This window comes from Mytilus galloprovincialis, chromosome 2, assembly GCF_965363235.1.
Source record: "Mytilus galloprovincialis chromosome 2, xbMytGall1.hap1.1, whole genome shotgun sequence".
In the NCBI taxonomy this organism is placed as follows: domain Eukaryota; kingdom Metazoa; phylum Mollusca; class Bivalvia; order Mytilida; family Mytilidae; genus Mytilus; species Mytilus galloprovincialis.
Genome location: NC_134839.1, coordinates 5,902,717 through 5,928,892, shown reverse-complemented (window position 1 = coordinate 5,928,892; position 26,176 = coordinate 5,902,717). Strand labels below are relative to the sequence as shown.

Below are 26,176 nucleotides of genomic sequence, written 5' to 3'. Positions count from 1 at the left end.
TGAAATTTACGCTAAAAAAGGGGGCCATTTTAGGACCTTATCGAACCTACTCCTTTCCTAATTTTTTTGCCAAATACACAGATGTACAGAAAGGGGCATTGAGCTAAAGAAGAAACCAAATAAGCAAACCTGCTATTGGACAGATCTTTGATTTCAGTAACAGTGATCTAAAACAGTAGTAAATAAAACCTTTCAATAATCATGTTCTAAAGATGAAAATATAAACAAAGACAACTTTATGTATCACTTTTATTTTTATGTTCAAAATATCATACAAAACCTGGTATCCAACCTATAGAGACTTTAACACTTTGCACTGTGCCACAATATAAATAATAAACTTTCAACAGCTAATTCTATAAAAAAAAAATAGTCCTAAGACACATTTAAGATGTCCAAATCTTGGTAGCTGTTAACAATTTTGAAAAATTCTTGTACAATGAATTTGAGTGTTAAGATCCCTTGTTGTTTCATACCATTAAATATCAATCAACATAAAAATATATTATATAAATACAATAAACAAATGTGTTTTATTTGTAGTACAAAAAATGGAGAAAAAGCTCAATGTTCCCTAATAAATCTGAGAAAAAGTAGGTTTTTTTTACAACTTTTTCATCTTGGAATGATAGACTTTGGTGTTTGATTAAAAAATATGTTAGATTGAATATGTGTATGTTCCAACTCAAATATGAAAAAAAAGTTTTGTGCATATTTTAAATTTAGCCATATTTTAAATCCCTTGAAACAGATTTTGTTTCATTTTTCTTTCTTAAAGACAATAAATATTTCAATTAAAATCTTTAGTCTAATTGCAGAATCATTTTCATTTTTTCCATACAAGATCTTAGTCCACCATTGCTTTCTACCAATTAAAAGAGAAAATTACAGGTGCATGTATATTTCAAACTTTTGTGCAATAACCAGTCCCTAGGAGTGCATGGACAAGAGTATAAATATCACAGGATTATGGAAAGCACTCTGTATAGCACGAATCAGAGTACTACTGATGGGGTAACGAAATAAAAAACCTTCAATGACAGTGAAATCTTCACACAGTGTAAGAGTTCTACTACTGAACATGTACATGTATTTAAGGACTACTGAAATATATCAAGATGGATGATCTGAATGTACAATTCATCATTTAAAGGCATAGAAGAACAGCAGAGCTGTAAAAACTACATGTATGAATTAAACACATTTTGTTTGAATTCTGTTTCAAAACATGAAATTGTTAAGCGCCACTTAATTACATGCAGTAGTACTAATTCTCTGTGATCATATTTTTTAAGGCTCATTAATGAAATTACCACTTCCATTGATTTCTCAATAATCAATAATTCAAATTTTAGTAATTGAAAAGGTTTAAAAAATTTGTATCAAAGTTTTAGGATGACAAATGTCACAGGTTTACACAGAACGACTTTAAAAAAAAACATATAAAAAATAATGTATAATTGTCATGACTTATTAGAATGGTGAAAACAATCGTCAATGCCGTGTGAGATATCACCCCAATGTTAAAAGCTCAAAGATCATTATATCAACAGCTGATGTGTCTATGAGACCTGGGAATGGACTCTGGTGCTCTGTCCTCCTTTGTCCTTTAGAGTATGGGATTCTCGTTTTAATACATTCAGTAAAGTCTGTGAACTCTCCAAAATCTGTAATGCAAAAGTTAAATATTTTGGTTAATTTATGAACAGTCAGGGGTATGACTCAAACAAGTGATTTTATTATCACCTATTTTAGTGTCAGGTTTGAAAATTTCAATAATCACCTTTTTTTGACAAATATATCTGTAATTTTCCTCCATAGAACTAAGATCAATTATCCTTTTTCTCTTGAATATTAGGCATGTTAGGGATTAAAATAAGAATGTGGCTGCTGGACCCTTATACACAGATTTTTTTTTACATTCAGACCCAAACAGAATTTAAAAACAGTTAAACTGGGCAAGTAACTTTCCTAACTTTCTTACGATAAAAATAACTTCTTTTATTTTTTTATCAAAAGCTTCATTCATAATCTGTTAATGAAAAGAATTTGCTCTCAAAGCAAAATGGAATACATATATTTTTTTTAAAACTGATTAAAGAATTATTAAACTTTGAAACACTCGATTCAAACTGAAATTAATTCATACAAATTATAACTGAGCACTGATTTTTCCTTTTTTTTTCTTTTTAAAAACAGTCTTGAAACTCTCATTTTAAATTTATTTCTTCAATTTAAACTATTCCTTATATAATAATGATAATATTTCAATAAATAATAATCTGTTTTTCAACATTAGCGTTCACAAAGGGTTTCCATTAATACCCTCCTTTATAACTTGTCATACTGACTTAATTTAAAATAAAACAATTGTGTATTGACAACTATCTTCAGATCAATCAACCAACCAACCATGAAGTGATCAATTACATTCAGTACAATACTACATTCAAATGAAATCAACACCTTGTTTTAAAACAAAATCTTTCTTCTGTTCGACTGCACCTTGAACATTTTGATTTTTAAACCTATTTGTATTTTTTTAACACTTGATATTATTGAATATAAACATTTAGCTGATATTATCTAATAATTCACTGTTTATTGTAAAACAAAAATCAAATTATGTACCTGTACAGTACCTGTATATGTATGTGCACATGTAATAAATAACTTGCTAAAAAAAGTACATGTACCAATAAATCATGTCAATTTAAAACTGAAACAATCGTATTTGAGTTGTAAAAGTGGTTGACCTCAGTAAAAAAAAAACCAAAGCAATAATAAAAGTATACCTTCATATACGCTGATTCAGTTTCAGCAATAGTCTTATCAAATTCATTTCTTGACGCCATCTTTTTACTAAGACCTTCATTGACTTTAGCTAATCGCTCTGTTAGGATTCTAATGTCATTTTGTAATTTTTGTTTCTCCTCCTCTTCTTGAAGAATTTGTTTATGGAGATCATCCCTCTTTTGACACAGGTCATTTATACCTGAAATATAGAGAAAAATTAGCTGTAAGGATAAAATAATCCTTGACAAGTTTGAGATTGAAAGGATGTAATCTCAACAGAAATTTTTACAGTTTTTCAATAGATACATGTATATTTTCTTCCCTTTTAAGTCTCAAAATTCAGATGGGAATTAAAACAGTGAATAAATTAGTCTGGTATATCTATCTCTAAATGTCAGGACTTTTTATGTGATTTTTATCTGTTAATTTTGTGATGTATCAATGAACAGTACACTGGTACATAGCTAAAAGTATAAAAGACATAAAATAGTCTAACATGTCTAAAGAATATTTTTTTTATTGCATGTAGGGCAAAGTATTGCCTTTTTTTGTTTTTATTTTATGCTGATGTAAACACCAATAATAAAATTTTACAATTAAATTGTTTGAAAAATATATATTGCAAATTTCTGAACAGAAAATATTTTTTTTTGTTGATCTCGTGAGAAAATGAAAATGAGAGAGACACAACAAAAATACAACCAAATATTCCTGTGACAAATCTGCTTCTGTTGGTACCAAGTTGCTCAAAATCATACTGGTCAGAAATTTGAATACTTAGTACAAAATATTTTTTTGAAAAGATTTAGTTTTGAATGAAATAAGTGAAGCAAAAATGTATCCAGAGTACACAGATGCCCCACTTGCACTATCATTTTCCATGTTCAGTGGATTGTGAAATTGGGGTCAAAACTTTAATTTGGCATTTAAATTAGGGAACATGTGTACTAAGTTTCAAGTCTTAGGTCACAATAAAGTGGGGCATAAAAAGTGACAAATGCTTATGGTCACACTCTAGATCTGTTTATATAATATTTCACAGACTTCACCTAAACAACTACAAAATGTATATCATGTATATCGCAGGGGTCAAAATTTACTTTTTAAGGCCAGTAGCCAGCTGGGTTACTAGACTTTATAATCAGTTTGCCCAGACAAAAATTTAGTAGCCCACTTTATTTTACTATCACTGATGAAGACTGCAAAGTTGGCTGAACTTGGTATTTTTTTACACATACATTTTACATTGTATCTTTTAACTAGGGTATGTCGGGTAACCTCACATATATTATTATTTGGCCTTATTAAATATCTTGGTCATTTTATTTTGCTTAACTACGTTCATTTGTAAACAAATGACCCCTCTTTTTTTCTAAAAAGACTTATACATTGTACACGTATTTCAAAAGCAGTCATAAGTTCAGTCAAGTAGGAAACTGAAATCATTTTGAACTTATGTTATTTATTTGTGGTCAACAATATATTCTACTTTCGTTTTAGACCTTCACTCTCTGGACACCACATGGGCTTTGAAAAGGGACTACAAAACTACAAAAGGTACTGTTTTCCAGATTCTTAATATAACAACATTACATGTTATACTTTCTTTTCTCTAATTCTTCGTCAATTTATCCCTTTCTGCACCCATTGTATAAAAAAATTTAATCAACGTGTGGTTCGTTTGATCTCAGTTCTTCATTGGTTAAAATCCAATTGTGATGTCAAATTTTCTTGCTTTCCTCTGAATTTCATATTGTGACGGCATGAAAAAAGACGACCGTGTCTGATGACGTCACATAGAAAGTACACATCTTTTTGCAGATCATTCGAAAAAGAGGAATATGTTTGCCTGCATATTGTTTGAAAATCATTAGAGATACAGATTCTACCACCAAATCTAGTGTAATACGATATTTATCCACTCTCGACAGTTAAATTTTAAATATTTAAATCGCTCGGCGAGCCTTGCGTTTTATATTTGAAAATTTGACCGTCTCGAGTGGATAAATATCGTATTACACTCGATGCAGTGGTAGAATCTATATCTATTTGTCAGACTGATATCATTTCATAACATTCTATTATCATCTTCGTTGACTAACTTCGCTTTCTTGAAGCCAAAACCGAACAATTCTTGATGACTGTTGGAATGTCTCTCTTAATATCCTTCATGTCCTTACAAACATTTGATACTTTACGACTTTAAATGGACGACCAATCAGTGACCTGAATTAACGTGAACTTATAATATTTAGTCAAAGCTTTAAGGTAAATACTGATTTTACATCCTTGTGTATTGCGACCGTGACCTTACGACAATACTTCTCTCGACACTTGCCTGTATACATTTTAAACAGATTATTTTCTTCTTTTTGATTTAATATTTTTTGTCAGTGAAGTAGCCCACACTTGGAGCTAAAGTAAACAGCTGATTTCCTTCAGTCAAGTACTTTTTTTCAATTCGCCACCTGGGCTACCACAACTGAATAAAAAGATTGCCCAGGTCAATTTCTGGTCCCAATGGGCGACCATTAATTTTTTCCTTGTAGGGCTATTAATATTATTTCAAAACACGAAACACTTTCCTATATGTGTATGCTAATTTTATCTTGTAATCAAATATAAGAATATATAGACAGATACATTATGTAGGATAAGAATATTCAGGAAATTTTTTTCACCCGATAGACATGAAAGAGGGTGGTAATGGGGGTAAAATTTTTAATCAATTTAACAGTAACCGAAATTTGCTGTTTGACGCCTGACGGTAAAAGGCATTACTACCCTGGCCTCATGATAGAGAAACAGATCATGCTTCACTTGGAATCCGGGTCTGTTCGTCCCCATTCATGTTCGCGCCCTTGAAATTTCGCACCCTACACGTTGGCACCCAAAGTCTGTTTGCACCCTACACGTTAGCGCACAATTTTTATTGGTATTATTTATATCAGTGTTCTCCCCATGGCCTTTAAGCATCATGGTAATGTGATGCTATATTTTTGAATGTGATGCTACATGTATCTGAATTCATTTTCTTATAGATTGTGTTATGGATGTGATGCTATAATTTTTAGAAACCAAATGCTATTTCAAATTTCCTTTTTCACCAGGATGCTATATGACATACATGTATCTTGGGAGAACACTGTACATGTATAGAATTTAAAAATCGAGTTTTGGTAAGTGTATGGCTATAAATATTTTTTGTTCATTGTTTCTATATATACATGTAGTGAGATTCTGACAACGTTTTTTTAATGTGTTGAATAAATCTTAATCATGTTTAGGCAAGTGTACTGCTCTATATAAAAAAATTAATTCATTGTTTCTAAGTACATGTAAAGTGAGATTCTGACAACGTTTTTTTATGTGTTGATAAAATTTTAATCATGTTTTGGTTAGTGTATTGCTATAAATATTTTTTTTACATGAGTTCAAAGGAGCCAAGCTGTAAAAAACAATTATCTTTTAAGTTTTTGATTTAAAATCTTCAAAGTTTTACTCATACCAAGCTAAATACGTTGTCGGGATGTACAAGTACCTGGCCATGTCCACTTGTATTTTTGTCCATCTGATGAGTTATTGTTAAGCCTTTTTCAACTGATTTTTATAGTTCGTTCTTATGTTGTACTGTTATGTATGTGCCTGTCCCAAGTCAGGAGCCTGTAATTCAGTGGTTGTCGTTTGTTTATATGTTACATATTTGTTTTTTCGTTCATTTTTTATTTAAATAAGGCTGTTAGTTTTCTCGTTACATTGTCATATCGGGGCCTTTTATAGCTGACTATGCGGTATGGGCTTTGCTCATTGTTGAAGGCTGTACGGTGATCTATAGTTGTTAACGTCTGTGTCATTTTGGTCTCTTGTGGACAGTTGTCTCATTGGCAATTATACCACATCTTCTTTTTTATATGATCATTAAACACTCAACAATAACACCAAATTTAGCTGTGTATAATTTACCAATTAGCAGTACAGTGGAGTCCCCGGTGTCCGCGCGGCCGGTGATACCGCGCATTTGCTGATATAGTTATATCAACACCGTAACACAAACGAAATTGTTCTTGTTATTGTTTTAGCATTCCGAAGGGAGAAAAAAGAATAAAATAGATAAGTTCCAGATTGAAATAATAACTGCAATCCCGTGATTTACAATATTTGGCCAATGGCCATTAAAAGAAATTCAGCATCAGATAAAATTTGTTATACTTAAGTCAATTTTTTATCAAATTGAAATAATTTTTGCTCTGCATCATTGGCAGTGTGCTTGGTTTGAATTTAGCTACATTTTGTAGCAGCAAATCTTTCCTCTATTCAAAATAAGCTATTTTTGGAAGGCATGCGCAAAATCACCGGACATTGGAGGAACTCTCAGAAATGGGTTTCCCCAATTTTGGAAACCCATTACAACAACATCTTGAGGGTGAAACCCTACAAACTGATAAGTTTATGAAATAAAAGTATGTTATGAATGTATTCACACAATATTATCCAATTATTGGTTTTATCAGTTAAATGAAGTGAAGACATAAGTCTTAGGTGCGCGGATACACCGGACTGCACCGTAATCATACATAATGACATAATTAACATTTAATAATTAATCATCAAATTAATAGAAAAAAATCTATATTATAATTCCTCAAATTTTATTCAAGAAAATAGAATTATTTGGTATAAATTGGGTGCGAACGTGTAGGGAGCAAACAGACTTCGGGAGCGAACATGTGAGGTGGGAATGTGTAGGGTGCGAAAGTGGTTTGGTGCTAATGTTAGTACATATCCAGTGACCTGTCTTATTCAGTGGGTATCATTCAAATAAAAGTGGACAGGATAAAGGTTTAGACAATGTAAACATTTGACATCTTTAACATCTGTCATAGACATAGATACATTTTGTACATGTACAAATGTACAATGATTGTCCACCATGGCACCAAAATAATCTTGATGACGTTCGTTCAATTTTCTGATTAATTATTTCGACTTAACTACTTGGTTCAATAGTTTTCTTGTGTTCAAATACTCTCTTAAAGCGAAATTTTGATAGAAAACTAAGTTCTGGAATTATATATATATATCGTATTTGTGTGTTTGTTTTGGACTTGGTTTTATAAAAAATCTTGCAATGTTTGTTACGAATGAAATGCTAAACTTTAACGATTGTTACTTACATTTTACGAGTTCGTTATTATAACTCTGTAAAGCAGCCCCTTGTTGCGACATATTTAGGGCGCTTGAGAGCAAAAAAATGAATGAAGTAAATTTGAGTTTCGCTGTCAAAACTTGTTTGCACTTTTTGTGTTGATAAGCAAAAATGAGTTCTACGTCATAAAGAATGTTGTTCAAATTAAAAGTGTTTCGGTTACGGAATAATGACGATATTATTCCGGATTTTTCTCGAGTCGCCAAAAACGTATATATATGTAGGATAGATAAGAAAAAAAAGAAATAAAGAAATATAGGATAAGGAATTGTTGAAACAAATAGAGAAAAAGAAATTTTTAAGCGTTCGAACTTTCATAATTCAATTACCCCCTCCTTTAGCACCCTTAGTAAATAACGGATCGAATATCACATCACTGAGTTTTAAGCTGTACGTATACGTACAGCTTAATTTACTGCTAGTGAATTGAAAGTTTAAATACAAGTGTGTTTCTGTGTGAAATTCTTTTGTGAAATAATCAATAAATGGTTAAGATTATTGTTAATATTTTGAACCAAAACAAAAATGTAATGATTACCATAACCAGTTTCTGTTTTTTTTTAAATATTTAACTGAATTTTACTTTTTTCTTGCAGATTTTTAATTATGGAAATCAAACACAAAGATGGGTGGAATTTGTGACAAACAACAAGGTATTGTTTTTAAACTTAGAATAGAAATGCATTGCTTCGGGTCGGTCAATCTTATTTGTTGAAACTTTGCCGGAGACATGATCAAATCATGGAGAGTCAATCATCATGTCGAAACTCATTTTTAATATTAACAACAGAGTAAAGACTGAGTCACTCATTAAAGAAAGAAAAATAAATTCATCAATAAAATTTGTAATTCTTATTTAACGATTTCATGATATGATTCCTTAGTATTCGTCATGTGTCAGTATCTAATAATTTTATGAACGAAAATACATTTGACTGGAACTTACACATTACAATATTTCATTCGGTATATTTTGATAGGCTCTAAGAAGCTCCACAAACTCAATATAAGGACATATAATCCAAAAGTTAGACCTGAAATGGCTGATGGATTAAATGAAATTCCATTATGGGAGAAAACCTACGAAAAATATGACAAAAAGCAATTAGCACACGAGTGTTCACGACTTCAGACGGAAATTAAAGGAAGACTTGATAGACTGAAGAAAGTAGACGAAAGCCTTACTGGAAAGGAAAAAGAAAGCAAAGAAATTATCGATCAAATTACCGAAGCAGAAAAAAACTTTGCAAAGGTAAACTTGAATATCTTTTTAAGAAGGGCGAATGATACCAGAGGGACTTCAAATTCATAAATCAAAAATAAACTGACAACGCCATGGCCAAAAAAAAAAAGAAAGATAAACAGACACACAATAGTACACCATACACATCATAGAAAACTAAAGACCATAAACAACTCAAACTCTACACAAAACTGGGGGTGATTTCAGGTACCACGAAAGGGTAAGCAGATCATGCTCTACATGTTGCACCTGTCGGTCGTAAGAAAACACTTCAGATTCTTATACTTTGAATCACATTTTTATGTATATTTCATCCCGAATATACTTGAGTAATGTGGAATCTCAGTTGCCCTCTTTGCCACAAATGTACACAAAAAAAATCTGGGAAAGAAATGGAAAGAAACACACCCAAACACACTATCAAATTCTATTTTATTTCATTAAAGCTGATCTAGGTTATGTTTTACATGAATCTTTTTAGCAATTTTAAGTTCCACTTACATACAAATGTAAACATGATAAAGGTAGGAGTTTAATATAATTTGAATTTTCTTCAAGACTTCGAGTTAAACCTTGAATTACAGTTTTAGTAAGAGTGTGAGTATTACCTTGAGTTAATATTCAATTTCTAGGTTAAAACCATGGGTTAATTTTCGCTTTGGAATTAAGGTTCGAACTACTGCAGATTCGGGTTGCAGCTAAACTACAGAGCTTAAAATTGTTTTTATTCTTATTTATTTTTTAATTTTTGATTTTTACCTCGGATGTGACTTTGAGACCGGTGTTATGTTGCCGCAGAAATTTCTACACACGTCCCTTGTGCGCTACCCAAACCGTGAAACGTATTTCGTATATTGAATATGTGGATATTATCGAGTGTGACATAACATTCCTGATTGCCTTTTATAAATTCATTTCTTCAATGAATACTCTTGATCATATTTTTATGACATCTTTACACTAAATCAATTGGATGTTGGATGTGTACTGATTGATAATTCAGTCTTACATGCATGATTTTTTTTTATTAGTTGTTATAGTGGCTTTGAACTAGCTGTCAGTATCTGCGAGTACACCCATATCTGTATTTAGTGTCTTAATTGTTGTTGTTGGGATATCCAAGAACCCTGCCACGTCCACTTGTATAATTTTGTAGTATTTGTATTTGTGTCCATCTGATGATGAGTTAAGCCTTTTTCAACTGATTTTTATAGTTCGTTCTTATGTTGTACTGTTACACCACCGTCCCAGGTTAGGGGGAGGGATGGGATCACGCTTACATGTGTAACCCCGCCACATTATGTATGTGTGTGCCTATTCCAAGTCAGGAGCTTGTAATTCAGTGGTTGTCGTTTGTTTATGTGTTACATATTTGTTTTTCATTCATTTTTGTACAAAAATGTTGCCGTTAGTTTTCTCGTTTGAATTGTTTTACATTGTCATTTCATGGCCTTTTATAGCCGACTATGCGGTAATGGCTTTGCTCATTGTTGAAGGCCATACGGCCGTGACATATAGTTGTAAATTTCAGTGTCATTTGGTCTCTTGTAGAGAGTTGTCTCATTGGCAAACATACCACATTTTTTTTATAATAGATAAATAATATGAAAATGTTTTACCGTGAGAAATTAACGCATGCCTTCGAATTCACAGTCATCTTTTGTTTTGCAGATAAATGAGACGTCTAAACTACTGATCAACAGTTTAAAGAGACAGACAACTATGCTGAAAGAAAATCATACTTATGAAACAAATAAAGAAATTTGATTAGAAGCATTTCAGTACTGTTTTATATATATAAAAAAAGGAAATATTGAAGTTTAATCAATACCTAAAAAAGCTCTAAATATATCAGTTACTTATTTTAATTACTATCCAATCTATATGTCATTATTTTTTGTAAGAAAAACACGGCGCTGATACAATTTTAATGTATTTAGAATTTAAATGTTGTAATTTTAGTCAAAATTACAAACAGAATGATCTTCTTAAATAAACTGTATACGCTTCACTCAGCAAGCTTGCTTCAATTTTAAAGGAACAGCTTATTACCCATTCAAACAAGTGGATATTTTATTCATATATTATAAGTATTGTGCTTGAACAGTGATCGAAGATCCACCACACAGAGATTCCTATGAATCTAGTATACATAAGAAGATGTGGCACGAGAGCATGCGAATGAGACAACTCTCCATCCAAGTCACAATGTATAACCTGTAACATTAACTTCACGACACAAGTTAATACAACGAATAGTCATCCGACGTAAATGTCATAAATTTACCAAGTTTCAAGTTGCAAGTTTTTTATTTCTCAAAGACCCCAACAGGGGTATGTGAACAATAACAAATACTACATAAGTATTCATAATATAACAAATAACAAAGTATCAAAGTAATGCAGTGAACATAGACTTGCTACAATTCCCTTTCTAATATTTCTCTCTTACTAATTTATATGTTTACTGATAAGTGCCAGCCTACTGATTGCCCTTGGAGAAAGGCTTCCTCCTGCAGATGTCAGTATAATTGTAATCTCCTAGTTATAGCAGTAAAATTATTAAAGGGGCAAAATTGAAAAAAAAAATAATAATTAGGAAGGGACATGTAGCAAGTCTACAGTGAACATTATAAACATTCATTAACATATATATACATTTGAAAAAGTAATGCATTTATAAAGGAAGACAGTAAACTTCAAATGGACATATTAATGGTTGAAACAATTTTAGTTTAATTAACAACAGCTAGTACAATTTTACAAAATTTTGCAATTGTAAGAACAACATTGTAAGAGTCAGAATTAAATAATTCATAAAATTTGTCAGTATTATGATTGGTAATAAGATTACAAGGTAATAAAGATTTCTTTTCATTATTGAAAAAAGTACAATTAAATAAATAATGATATTCATCACCTAATTGGTTTTTGTTACATATGTCACAAATTCTGTCGTCACGTTCTATACCCCAAAAGCGACCCCTTTCAATAGGGAGTCGATGATTTAGACATCTAAAATTGCATAAGGCTCTTTTCAAATCATCTGGTAAATTAAGTAAATAAAATTCTAAACCATGATTATATTTAAAAATTCTGTAGTTAAGACATTTTGGTGAGTTAAAAATAGTTGTATACCAATTCTGCTTAAATTGATCACATAATCTCTGTTTAACAAGTTTTGATAAATTTATACATTTTGGTACATTTTGTACAATCCAATATTCAGAAAAACCAAATCATTCAAGATATTTTCAATATATGTTATCCACTTAGAATGGAAAAAATCTTTCTTATGCATATTAAACAACAATTTGTACAACATAGCAGATATCTTGTCTTGTTTATTACATACGAGCCTTTTCCACATACCTATCATTCTGCTCTTTATAAATATGTCAGTAGGATATCTACCTAATTCTCCATATAAAATACAATTAGGAGTAGATTTTTTAACACCAAGTATAATTTTGTAAAATTGTAAAAACAAAGATTCAACAGCAGCATTATTCTCATAACCCCACACTTCATAACCATAAAGTAGAATTGGAGAAACCATAGTATCAAACATTTTAAGTTGGATATCAATAGGTAAACCTAAGGGACGACATCAAAAGTTCAATGTAGGATAAAAATCTTAATTCACATAGTTTTTTCGCTGACCCCCCTACCCCCCTTCTTAACTTAATTTGGGAAAAATTGATTTACCTATATGGATATATGTAAAATCGATTTTAGATTAACAAAACTTGCAGCAATGTTGACCCCCCACCCCAAACTATTCGATTTAAGTTTTTTTTATCCTACATCGATCTTTTGATGTCGTCCCTTTAAAGGATCTACATTTTCTCAACATACTATACATTGCTTTTCTACCCTGATCCAACAATTTAATTCTGTTTTTGGAAAAAGATCCATTTGACATAAAAATTATACCTAAATACACAAAGTCATCTACATTTAAAATTTCACCATTTAAAGTAAATACAGGTTTGTCAATAATTTTACGTTTATTAAATACAACAACTTTTGTCTTTGAAGCATTAATTTCTAAATTCCATGTCTTACAATACAAGTACATTGCGTTAAGAGCAGTTTGTAATTCTACCTTGGATTCAGCTAAAATAACAGTGTCATCAGCATATAACAACAAGTATAATCTTAAATAAACAGAAATTTCATCAGTATCAAGTACTAGGTGAGTTGCATCACATACATCAGATAGACCATCATAAGCTTTGGAAATAAACTCTACCAGGTCATTTAAAAACAGTGAAAAGAGTACAGGAGACAGATTTTCACCTTAACGAACACCAATATTACTTGAATATATTCAGATAACTTTGAACCTTGCCTAACACGGATCTAGCATTTTCATACATAGCATGTATAATAACAAACATATTTCCATTCGTCACAACTCGGCCGATTCCGTACCTCTTACAAGGAGAGTAGCGGAGTCACCCGAGGATTGCCGATTGATAAATTTACTCCACCGACGTTGTGGTCAGTTCATAAATTGCTATAATAAGGATATTTTCGAGTGATATAGAGCATTTTTGGGATACGATTGCTTTCAAGCAATCTGTAGACTTATACCGGTGGCTCAGAGCATTGCCCTCGCGTCAATCGTTTTATTCTAAACATTAAGGAACATCTCAGATTCTTATGATTGTCTTGCTTTAAAAGGTAAAAACGAACAAAGGGATTGAACTTAAACAACTTTCCTATAATGTTCTCTTCATAATCTTCATGTTTGATAATTCCCTTGACTTATATGCGTGTTTTTAACAACACGGAAAATCAGAATTAAGCAGTATTTATTTTTAGTGTTTTATAAATTTAGAATCACGTCAGAGGGAATTCCCAGTTTTGATAAAATGCGATCGTTCTCTGTATTCCGATAAATCTATTTCTGTCATATAAGAACCGAAATGGAGTTTTTCTTATATGTTACCGTTATGAAACTGATATTTGAGATTGTACTTCCATAAAGAAATAGAGAACCATCTAGGTCGTTTAATAAACATTTAATATACGTTCTTGCTCAAGGGTTTGTTTTGGAATTATGCGCATGCGTATTGTTTCTTGACTTCAAGGGGTTTTAGATTGAATGGTTGCTCTGGATTCCCCACTCAATTTACTAATTTATAACTCATGGGATCTTTTCTATGTATGTCTTCTATTGAGAGTTATTGTTGTTGCATAATTTTAAATCATATGCATCATTTAAATCAAAATAAATGTAGTCCGCATCGTAGAACACCCCTTCAGGTGAAATGGAGTCTTCCATATTATCGTTTCGAGTTGTCTCCCTTCCGGAAGTAACTTTTGTGAATTCTGAATCAAAACAACACTTCGAGCTAATGTTCTGTCAATAAACGTCGTGTTATATTAAAAACGATTGCAATTTAAACCGAGGAATGTGTACGGAAAGGAGTCAGGATCACTGACCCAAAGGAAATTAAATATTTAAAGAGTTAGAAATGGGATTCCTCCTAGAATTAACGTAGGAAAATAGGTGATAAGATACCTTCTCTCACTCTGAGTCTCAGTGACTGCTGTGGAAAGTAAAATTGGAATTGATAGTACAAAAATAAAACACAATAGGACTCATTACATTGTTCATACACTTTTAACCGGGATTGGCTATTTTGTAACTATTTTACATGTGCGGTAACTATTTTACATGTGGGAGTATGAGCTTGCAGCTCCTACTCAGACTTTGAAATACGTCATCAGTGTCTGAGTAGAAAGTTGATGAAACAGGGGTATGTCAAAGAACGTCTCGTTCTTTTTCTAAAAAAGTTCATCGGAAGGTACCAAGACCTTGTTGATAAATATTCCGTATCAACTTCTCAAATAATACACGATGGTCTTGATGTATAGATTCTTCGTACTGAAGTTGTTTATCATTTTAGTTTTCTATGTTGTGTCGTGTGTACTATTGTTTTTCTGTTTGTCTTTTTTATTTTTAGCCATGGCGTTGTCAGTTTGTTTTAGATTTATGAGTTTGACTGTCCCTTTGGTATCTTTCGTCCCTCTTTTAACAACGTGTTTTATAGTTCTTTCATTTGTCTTTGTTCTATTATTAATATTACTTTTACTGTTGAATGGTTTCATGTGATATCCGTTTCACGTGGCTCGGTACTTATACATCTCGTCAATGTGTTTGTATTGGCTTTCATTTTTTTGTGGTTTGTTTTGTATTTGCGACTTTTTGTATTTCTTTTGTTCTTATAACGTGACTCTGTACTTTAAAAGATCCCGTCAGTATGATATTGTTTCTATTATATGTCATTATGATATATTTCTACTATGAATTACAATATACGTTGAACCACAAACGTCAAAATCATTCAATCGCGTAGTGGTATTAACTATTTTTGGATTCTTATAAATTCTATATATAACTTTTGGACTACTTTAAATCTCGGTCTATTTCTTAAATTTATTCTTACATACTTTTGATTTTTTAACCCTGTATGCTAACATTCCCATGAAAATTTTAAAATTGTGTGTACGCACATTGAACGACAAATTTATGTGACGTATAAAATTTTCTGACGTCAGACACTCAATAAATGTGTTCGCAGATAGTAGATGTTTTTGTGTTCTGTTAAATTGTTCCTTTTAAAATTGTTAAACGATGATGACTGATGTACCCATATTTTGACTATTATATTTATTGTGTCTGTTTATTTAACGCATCAATGTAAAAATATCGGAAATTGATGAGACTGTCATTAAAGTGAAAGGGTTAGCGCTATAGAACCAGGTTTAATCCACCATTTTCTACATTTGAAAATGCCTGTACCAAGTCAGGAATATGACAGTTTTTGTCCATTCGTTTTTGATGCGTTTTGTTATTTGATTTTGCCATGTGATTATGGACTTTCCCAATTGATCTTCCTCTAAGTTCAGTATTTTTGTGATTTTACTTTTTTTTTTAATTAGTTTTGAAATAATATTATCCAGCTACATGTGTACATGTGTCAATGAAACAACGGCAATGATATCCCTCAGAGCAATCTGCTCTTTGATTAGTTGTAGTGATTTGTCAGTCACTTATTTGTCAAGAATTCAGTGTTGACAACTTGTACATGGCAATAACCATGAAATGTATTGTATTCAATTTATCAAACTTCACATTTATACCTCCTGTGAACTTTTCAAAACTATAGAGTTATAAACTTTTAAGGAAACCACACCAATTATTGACTTATATACTGTAAACCAATTTTGCGACTTTTGTAAATTTGAAAAATAACGCGAATATAAATCGCCACGAATTTGTTAATCTTTGATCTTTCAAGTCCTTATTTACACCACATTACTCAAATTTCAAAATCTGGGTATAAAGGAGGTGTTATTCGTGAAAATAAGTTGGTTCACTGTAACTCTAATGGAATGGATCACAAAAGTTCACAACTAACTTAGAATTATCGAATGCGTCCTTGGGATACAATATTTAAAGCAACTGTTGTATTTTTGCATAATAAACGATGTTCAGTTAATCTAATATGTGCTACATTATATTTAACCTGTGTCTAGTTTCATGTTTCATTTAAATGGAAAGGGTTTTTTGTGCAGAATAGGACTGACATTGTACAATAGACCTAAATTATCATATTTAAAGAACACAAGGTTTTTAAAAAATTATGTGCACACGTGACTACTTAGAAATACGTGCAGTGCATCAAACCATATTATTTTACTTCAAAGTTTATAAGTCAAAATGATAGAGTCAAACATCAACAGTAAGTGCATTTCAGTTACATCATATATGACAAAGTTGTTTTATTACTATTATTTGAATATATATATATATGTGTAGTGTTTGTTCTTTTTCGCTTTTGATCGAATATATTTGCTTGCCAGTTTGTGCATTATCAACTGAACCGTTTGAATTTCAATCTTTTCTGCCAATGGGTTGGAATGGCAGATTTTGATTGATATCATTGTTACAGATGATTTTTTTAATCCATTCGCGTCCGTCGTCGCCGAAGACTTTTTTTTAAAAATCTTTCCCACCTATACTGGGCCATGGTTTAGTTAAATGTTCCCTACATGTTTTAAGTTTATCCGAGGATCCCAGATATAAGTGGCCGCTGTTGCTAAAATTATAAGATATGGGTAAAATGCAGTTAAATGGCTTATATCTTAAATATTAAAGCAGTAACATGAAATCTTACTACAAATAAATGATCAGCAGGCCAATGTCTATCTCCTGTTGAATTGGAAAAGCTATTTTGAATTAACCATCAATGAAATGTAAATTCTAAGAAGAATTCAACGTTTGGCCTGATTTAAAAAACGGAAGCAGGTAGAGCGGGAATAGGGCAGAATAAATTTGATCAGCAGGTAAAGGTGGGTGCAGAACGAAACATATTGAACTACTATGGGACATGTAAGCGCCGACATTAGAGTCCATTTTAGCCCCGGATTAATCCGTTCACCTGTATTTTCGATAGCCCATTTAAGCGAAAACTTACCTGGTTGAATAATGCTCACTGAACTTTGGGCAGAAGTTCAGGGTCAGGGTAATTCAAGGCGAACAAATAATGGTCCAGAGTCGTTCCATGTTCCATACTAATTGGCAAGTTTATATATGATAGATTCTGATGCCATTCAACAGTATTGTACAGGGAGTATATCCAGAGCCCATTTACGTACGTTTCCTATTATATAAATTCTAGGCTAGAACAAACTTTTAACATTTCATATTTAGTGCTGTATTCCAATGATCATCATATGTTTTACATTGTGCTGTATTGAGTCTATTAAAGTTTTGTATTTATTATATATTATAATGCCGGTTAAACATATTTCGCTAAAATTAACATTGACAGTTCTAATATTCGCTAAAATGGGTTAAAAATCAGGTTCTAAAATGGGTTCTATTTTGGCGTTAAAACGTCCGATTTTTTTCCGCTCAAATGTCCCACCAATACGCTTAAATGTCCGCCGCCGGTAAAGGTATTTCTTCTTTGGATTTTCATAAAATTTGGAAAACCCATTTTGGAGTTATAACCCCTGAAATGTCTTTTTTCAGAGATAGAGAGAAATTCTTAAGATTATAAATAAGTAGATCAATAAGATCTACGAATAAGTAAAACTTGACTGATATCGTAAAAATACTACTTATAAAAGTTATTTCCTTGAAATTATGATTTTTACACCAATTTGTATATTCTTTTTTTATTGTGGTAACAAAAGTTGATAGATAGAATTTGTTTTATAGTAAAAATGTTCAACAAGAGAGGATCCTCATTTAACAAATAAGTAAATTAACATGGACTAGCCGTCAATTAACGCCTTTTAGGAATTATTGCCATTGAAAGAAATAAAATCACAAAAATACTGAACTCCGAGGAAAATTCAAAACGGAAAGTCCCTAACCAAATGGCAAAATCAAAAGATCAAAAACATCAAACGAACGGATAACAACTGTCATATTCCTGACTTAGGACAGGCATTTTCTCATGTGGAAAACGGTGGATAGAACTTTTTTTTTAGCTAGCTAAACCTCTCGCTTGTATGACAGTCGCATCAAATTCCATTATATTAACAATTATGTGTGAACAAAACAAACAGACATAATAGGTAAAAATGTCAAAAACGGAGATACAGCAGTCAACATTGTTTTATATATGGTATACTGACATTTATCGTAGGTAAAAAAGCTATTAGATTCAGATAAAAAGAAAAATACTCTGCTTCTTATTATATAAGGGACTGTAGTTATAAAATTGAGAATGGAAATTTGGAATTTATCAAAGCATGATCAAGGAGATTACAGCCCGACCAAAGAGCAGATAACAGCTGAATGCCACCAATGGGTCTTCAACGCAACAAAAAAACTCAGCACTCGGAGGTGATCTTCAGCTAGTCCCCAAATTAAAATGGTGTAATAGTTCTGTGAAAACTCCAAATCTGATAAATGAACTAAAATTTAAAAAAAACATACAAGACTAACAAAGGCCAGAGAGACTCCTGACTTGGAGCATACACAAAAATGCGGCGGGTTAAACATGTTTTGTGTGATATCTCAACCCCCTTAATGCATCTAGCCCCTTAATAAACTAACACATAGCAATACTTACAGTAAAACTCAGTTAAAAAAAGTTCGAATCCGATGTCAGAATAGGTAACAGAGAAACTAAGCAAAATGGCAATGATACATAAATTAACAAAGAACAACTATTACTAGCAGTTACTGACATTCCAGCCCTAGACCTCAATAAAACTGATTGAAAGATTATGTCTTCATCATATGAAAATCAAGTACAATCCCTCCCTTTAGGGGTTAAGTATTATACTATCATAGAATATATGAGAAGAACATAACCTGTATTATGCAATCAACTGGTCTTAAAATAAATGTGTTTATTTCCGATGCAAAGACCTTATAAGTGAATCAATAATAATACCAACACATGCAATCCTTAATGACCTAACAACAGTATCGTTACTAGAGCCCTTCTGCATAAGTCTGTTTAAAGGTTTGGTTAGCTTTTGAGGTAAAAGCCGACATTTTTGTGCTTTGTAGTTAATATTAATTTGTGATATCGAAAACACTGGTGTAATATTTTTTCAGTAATACACAGATTTCGTTGAAATCAAATACGTGGAACATACACTATATATACGAGCGAATCGAACAAGTTTAGATATAACAAAACTATTAATTGTTGACAAGGGAAATTCATCTATGGTTGCAATAACAAAATTGATGGTATAGGTATTCTATCTAGTCCTTCGTGTAGCTCGGTGAATGTGATGAATATTATCAACTCTACTCCTCGACGTAGACGCAGTCATGGTCATCGTCATTATACACCAACTACTCTGCATGATGTCTCTATTAATGACTTGTATGTATTTATACAAAAGCCGTTAGGTATTCATTATCCCTTTCTAAACTTAATTCTCTGTTCAATTTATGTTTGGAAACCACTGCTACAAACTCTCATTCAAACCAATACAAACTTCTACAAACAGCTATAATTTCGGATATTGCAAGTCACAGACTTTTCAAGCCAGTCCGCATTGGAAAAGATGAAAAAGAGAAAAGATCTTTCCTTAATCTTTCCTTTACCAACAAAGGTCTCAATGGCGTCAACTTAGGCAATATCCTTCATCATAAATTATTTCAATCGAATATACCTCCTTATTTCAAATATTAGTCTTTACCAATCATTTCTTTTACTTATACCAAACCTATTGCAACTAAAATTTTCAATTCATACAGGTTTTGCAGTATCTTAATATTGACGACTTTAAGTCTAAACCTCCTGATTGCACTTGTGCTAATTCCCAATTCACATATAATCCTGCTGGTCACGCTACTACCGGTGCCTCAACATTGTTAATACCACTTCCCTACGAAATGTGTTATCAAAAGGTCCGAAATATCGTGAGCCTAAATCCATCAATTGGAAATACAACTTTAAAATTTTGGTGGATTTAGTCGAGGATTATGCCAGGTAATGAGCTAAGCATGAGCAGGAAGGCATAAACACTCTTTCAGAATGGATTAAGGCAGTGAGGTCGTTGATACAAATCAGAATTTAGAAACTGAATGGGTCTTTTAATGCCCATGCTACGTCAAGCTTTAAAGACCCAAATGTTGCAAAACACTTATCCTTCCTCCATGACAAATATCCCGCAGATAAAGCCCCAAACAACATAGTTTTTGTGTGTAAAACTCATTACATTAACTGCTTGATACACGCATTAGGTATTGACAATTCACTTGGAAACTCAACATATACGCTTACGACACTTACCAAAAAGCAAATCCTGGATAACCATAGGTCTGTTCTATGTTCCTTTGGAATTTCAACCAAAGATGATGAACCGGATCTTTCATCACTGTATTGGATACTTAAACTACATAAGTGTCCTTACAAACAACGGTATATTGCTGGGTCTTCCAAGTGCTCCACGAAAGTTCTTTCTAAATTATTAAAATCTATTTTATTAGCAATCAAAGACGGGCTTCAAAGTTATTCTGAAACTGCCTAGTCCAGAGGTGGCGTGAATCAGATGTGGATAATTAAAAATTCCAAAGATCTTTTAGAGAACAAACAACCTAACTCTCTTTCATCTTGTAATAGTATTAAAACATTTGACTTTTCTACACTTTACACAAATATTCCACATTCCAAACTAAAAGACAAATTGAAAGAGTTGGTATTGCTTTGTTTCATAAAAAAGAATGGCCAACGTAGATACAAGTATCTTGTCTTAGGGAGGAATAAATCCTACTTTGTAAAGGATCACTCTGATTCAATCAAAAATTCTCTGAAATTGACATTATCAAGATGTGTTGTTCGGAGGACGTGTTTTTCAACAGACTGTCGGCATTCCAATGGGAACAAGTTGTGCCCCTCTTCTTGCCGACTTGTTTCTTTATTATTATGAGGCTGACTTCATACAGGAACTTCTCGGGAAGAAAGATAAGAAGTTAGCAATATCCTTTAACTCTTATTTCCGCTAATTAGATTCACTAAATAATTCAAAATTTTGTGACTATGTTGAACGCATCTATCAAATCGAACTAGAGATAAAGGATACTACAGATACAGTTAAGTCGGCCTCATATCTTGACTTACATCTAGAAATTGACAATGAGGGTCGGTTGAAAACAAAACTTTACGACAAAAGAGATGATTTCAGCTGTCCAATTGTGAACTTTCCATTTCTAAGTAGCAACATTCAAGTAGCACCTGCATACGGGGTATATGTATATCCCAATTGATAAGATATTCCCATGCTTGCATTTCCTATAATGATTTTCTTGATAGAGGATTGTTGCTCACAAGGAAGCTTTTAAACCAAGAGTTCCAAATGGTGAAGTTGAAATCAGCCCTTCGTAAATTTTACGGACGGCATCACGAGTTAGTTGACCGTTATGGAATAACTGTTTCACACATGATATCGAATATGTTCCTTATGTCGTAACTACAATCCCCTTCCCTTTCATGAATGTGATCCAACGAATTAGACTATTTACCGGATTTGTTATCACATAAGGTAGCACTCCACAGTAAGGTGTGTAGTTTCGCATTTTGGCCCCTGTGGATTGTTCAAATATAAGAGCTAGTGCACACTAGAATTCATTTTTGGATAGCTGAGTATTAAATAGCCTTCGTATTGGGTTTATATGAACATCAAGATCGTATAATGTATGTAATATAGGCTATTTTCGGTATGACAGTCCGTATTTGTTTGGCCATACCATACATTGGTCCCGCAATTATTGCAATGTTTTTTTCATCTTTTTGTCGCACGAACTTTGTGATTAGATTTAACAAACAAAAAAAAATGGGGCGAAAGACACCCATTTTTTATTTGATCATTAGGAAGGGTATGAAAACAGTTTCTAAAAAGGTATCACTCAAAGGCATTGAAATTCTAGTTTGATCCAAATTTTGCAGAATATTGCCATGAATACACATAAAAGGAATTATTTTTCACCCTTTAAACTTTTGAAAATCAAATCTATGGAAGATACTGATTACATACATAATTATGCATATGTACAACACAAACAGTTAGGTTAATGTATTAGAAATCCAGGAATAGGAGATGATTAAACATTTTGTGGCTCATTTTTCATTTTATTTTCTAACTGTGGAGTACTACCTAAGCAACACGACGGGTGACTCTTGTGGGGTTTGTGTTGCTTATTCGTTAGTTTTCTATGTTGTGTCATGTGTATTATTGTTTGTCTTTCGTCCCTCTTATACGGAAGAAAACTTTTGTTTTTCCCTGGCTGGGATTCGAACTAATGCCACTGAGATATTGTGGCACCAAATCGTCTTGCACTGTCCCCGACACGCTAGATCACTCGACCACTTAGTCTCTACAAATAATAAAGCTTTTGGTTGCCTGGTGTTAACTTTCCTCGTCAGTTTTTATCTAGCGTGTAACACAGTACATGATATATAAGACATGAAGATATAATTTTTACAGATCAGCTGAATTATAAATTAAAAGGATCTTACAAAAAAAAAACAATTAATGTAGGATGCAGAAATAATTATATTATAAGTGCTACTAAACCAGTGACAACTCTACCAGTGATGGTGATACAAGGATGAAAACACATTCTGTATGTATTATTCGGCTTAATATCAGCCTAACAATGTAAGATCTGTAAATTTGCAGAAGCAAAGTTTTGATATTCCCTTGATGGCCGGGATTTGAACTCATGCTACTGAGATATTTTAGAACCATACCGCCTTACACTATGGTTCACACTGGACGTTAAGCAACCAACAATCAATCAATCACTATGGTTTAAAATTTAAGCAATATATTTGCTTTTATCGAATTATTGCATTATTCCGCCTAAAGTGATGTTTGAAACAAGACTACTCATATATATTTAAATATTTTGTCTAAATCGTAGACAATATATTCAATTTAAATATATTAACTTGATTTATTGAAATTTGTGTTATAAAGTGAAGTCCTGACTTCGTATTTGAAAAAAAGAAAAGAAAAGACACATGTGAAACATACAAGAAGTACGGTAAACCAGATAAAATGGGAATATATATTAACCGACCTGTCAAACAGTCCTCTGATTTGTATACTAATATATTACCAATATTGCATCTGTCGCACCAGCTGTCAGTGATAAATTGTAGTACTTCTATCTATAAATCACACCGGAACTTAGAGTTAAGCACGAACAAATAAAATGGACGAATTTAAAAAAAAAATCAATTATCAACAGTTGGTTAATTGGGAAAACCGTTTATGATTCAATGATGCATTTCTGGAGAGAAATAATGTACGCATTTGTGTATATATTTTTTTTCGTATATTTTATATTTTCCTATAGATGGCTTCAACAATTATAGAAGTTCCATGGATGTAGCCTCCGATGATTATGACAACATTATAGACGAAAGACAAGATAATACTCTTCAGAGTTCCATCGAACTGGTTAAAAACGTAAATACCTGTAGCCAGGACACTCATGTACAAATTCAGATGAACACAAGTGCAGTTAGAGCAAACAATGAGCCTTTGACTACCAGAGATACATTGATTAGATTAAAGCAACATAAGTGGTCATTACTGGCTTTTATATGTGGTGTTAGCCTGACCCTAGGGATAGTTGTCCCTGTAATGATGTCAAAATCATCGTCTCCGGAAAAGGGTATAATAATTATTTTCAGCATATATTTAACATGCTTTTTTTCATTATTTAAAACATATATTTATCTTTATTCGGATAAGCTGAAGAGATTAACACAGATAAAACTAATTTCCAAAGTCGAACTTATTGTAATGTGCGATTTTAAAATTCTATTACAAATATTATTGCTGCTCCGACATGATCAACAATACCATGGTCATTTGTAACACAGGTTTTAGCTGCAATCCAAGTCATTAAGGCGTCCGTTGCCCATTTGTTCAGGTGCTTTTCCCAATAAACAAGTGCTTTAACTTTTGACAATCTAAAACTAGCAGAGACTACAAAAGATGTATCATTCACAAAATACTTTTTTTTTTATTTTTTTTTATTAAAGAAAACAAAAAAACACAGATATAAGCAAAATTGAGAAAACAATCGCATTGCAGAAAAACGGTATTTAGAACAAAACCATACACAAATTGCGAAGTTAAACTAGTTAGTCGTTTGAATGCAAGTTTTTCCATAAACTAAAATTTGTTCACAATTTTTCAAGACTTGGAGCAATTTAGAGTTTGACAAGTTGTAGATATATTTTTTTATTTTTATTTCCTTATCTTGTAATGTAAATCTGTAAGCCTGATTTTAGTTGGGTTGATTAGATGGCTTTTTGTCGTATTCACCAAAACGTCGTCTATTTCAAAGATTAATTTGTTTAACAAATTTTGAGCTTTCTAATTTAAAAAAAAACCAGGTTTTGTGTTTTTTCTATATTTGATTTTTTTACGTATACATTTCAAAAGTTTATTTCAGATGCCAAGACCGATTACGCATTTTTGTTGAGATTTGACAGGAAATCGACTCATTCAACAGTTTTCTTGTCTGATGATGATACAGTTTTGAGTAATTTTTTTAGTAAAGAGACACCGAATGCTATAAATCATCCGGAACAGTTTAACACGTACAAAGGAACAATAGGAGACAGATGCTTAACTTCTACAAGTAAAATCTACTTTGAGATCATGTTCTCGTTCGAACTAATATCGTCCTTAAAGAATAACTCAACGGACTTAGTCGTCGAAGTAGGAGTGATAAGTTCAACGGAAATAGACAAGTACTTCTATGCCGGAACCAATGGATGGTCGTTTAGCATTCATAATTGCCTTTCTTACATATGCCTAACCGCCCAGCATTCGATTACGAGAACAGATGAACCGATCAAAATAATAAGTAGCAGTAACACAGCCGGGACAGTTGTCACAGGAAGACTAGGTTTTTTTATTAACATGAACCGTAATGAATTTTCAGTTATTGACAAGGACAATTCAAAAATATTGTACACCTTAAAAAGTGTAGTATCTGCTGACCAACTATGTTTTGCGTTTGGCGTTTATAATCCACAAGTACTGGAATCTACACTGAAGATTTTGTATTCGTATGACTTCACAACTCTTCCAATTATCAATGTTGTTGCATAGCAATACGAGACATATTCGATAAAACTCTATCACGACTCCTTGTTCTTGCAAACATATTTCAAAGTATCTTTTAATCATCATTATCTCAATCTATCATTGTTAAAAAAAATGACTTGTCATGAAATATGTAATTTTGTCTGAAATATAAGTAAGAAGTAAGTAAGATGTGGTATGAGGGCCAATGAGACAACTCTCCATCCAACTCACAATGTATAAACAGTAAACAATTATAGGTCAAAGTACTACCTTCCACAAGGAGCATTGGCTCACACCGAACAGTTATGAAAGTGTACATA

General features: G+C 32.2%; 2 protein-coding genes and 1 long non-coding RNA gene across 4 annotated transcripts; 2 read left to right on the top strand and 1 right to left on the bottom strand.

Moving 5' to 3' along the window:
- Nucleotides 1-235: 235 nt before the first annotated feature.
- LOC143062740 (microtubule nucleation factor SSNA1-like) lies at nt 236-8,125 on the bottom strand. The gene is made up of 3 exons (XM_076234502.1): nt 7,971-8,125; nt 2,796-2,995; nt 236-1,667 (listed from the first exon to the last, which is right to left on the bottom strand). Exons 1-3 carry the CDS (start codon nt 8,020-8,022, stop codon nt 1,563-1,565), a joined length of 357 nt encoding a protein of 118 aa, XP_076090617.1. The 5' UTR covers nt 8,023-8,125; the 3' UTR covers nt 236-1,562.
- Nucleotides 4,335-11,019, top strand: LOC143062739 (uncharacterized). Of its 2 annotated transcripts, none has more exons than XM_076234501.1 (4): nt 4,335-4,353; nt 8,599-8,655; nt 8,983-9,254; nt 10,917-11,019. In XM_076234501.1, the coding sequence occupies exons 2-4, from the start codon at nt 8,628-8,630 to the stop codon at nt 11,010-11,012; spliced, it is 396 nt and encodes a 131-aa protein (XP_076090616.1). In that variant the 5' UTR covers nt 4,335-4,353; nt 8,599-8,627; the 3' UTR covers nt 11,013-11,019. The 2 variants fall into 2 exon arrangements, with proteins under 2 accessions (XP_076090616.1, XP_076090615.1); XM_076234500.1 differs by lacking the exon at nt 4,335-4,353 and adding an exon at nt 8,428-8,446.
- Nucleotides 11,020-16,952: 5,933 nt separating this feature from the next.
- Nucleotides 16,953-25,907, top strand: LOC143062092 (uncharacterized). The gene is made up of 3 exons (XR_012974540.1): nt 16,953-17,005; nt 24,106-24,426; nt 25,216-25,907. It is a non-coding gene; the product is annotated as an uncharacterized LOC143062092 (long non-coding RNA).
- Nucleotides 25,908-26,176: the final 269 nt, after the last annotated feature.

Bases quoted from the DNA above. Each gene is read 5' to 3' on its own strand.
- LOC143062740 (XM_076234502.1), bottom strand. From the start codon at position 8,022: ATGTCGCAACAAGGGGCTGCTTTACAGAGTTATAATAACGAACTCGTA. The intron at 2,996-7,970 runs GTAAGTAACAAT...TCTATATTTCAG, and splicing joins TAATAACGAACTCGTAAAAT to GTATAAATGACCTGTGTCAA. The intron at 1,668-2,795 runs GTATACTTTTAT...TTTGCATTACAG, and splicing joins CTGAATCAGCGTATATGAAG to ATTTTGGAGAGTTCACAGAC.
- LOC143062739 (XM_076234501.1), top strand. From the start codon at position 8,628: ATGGGTGGAATTTGTGACAAACAACAAG. The intron at 8,656-8,982 runs GTATTGTTTTTA...ATATTTTGATAG, and splicing joins AATTTGTGACAAACAACAAG to GCTCTAAGAAGCTCCACAAA. The intron at 9,255-10,916 runs GTAAACTTGAAT...TTTGTTTTGCAG, and splicing joins CAGAAAAAAACTTTGCAAAG to ATAAATGAGACGTCTAAACT.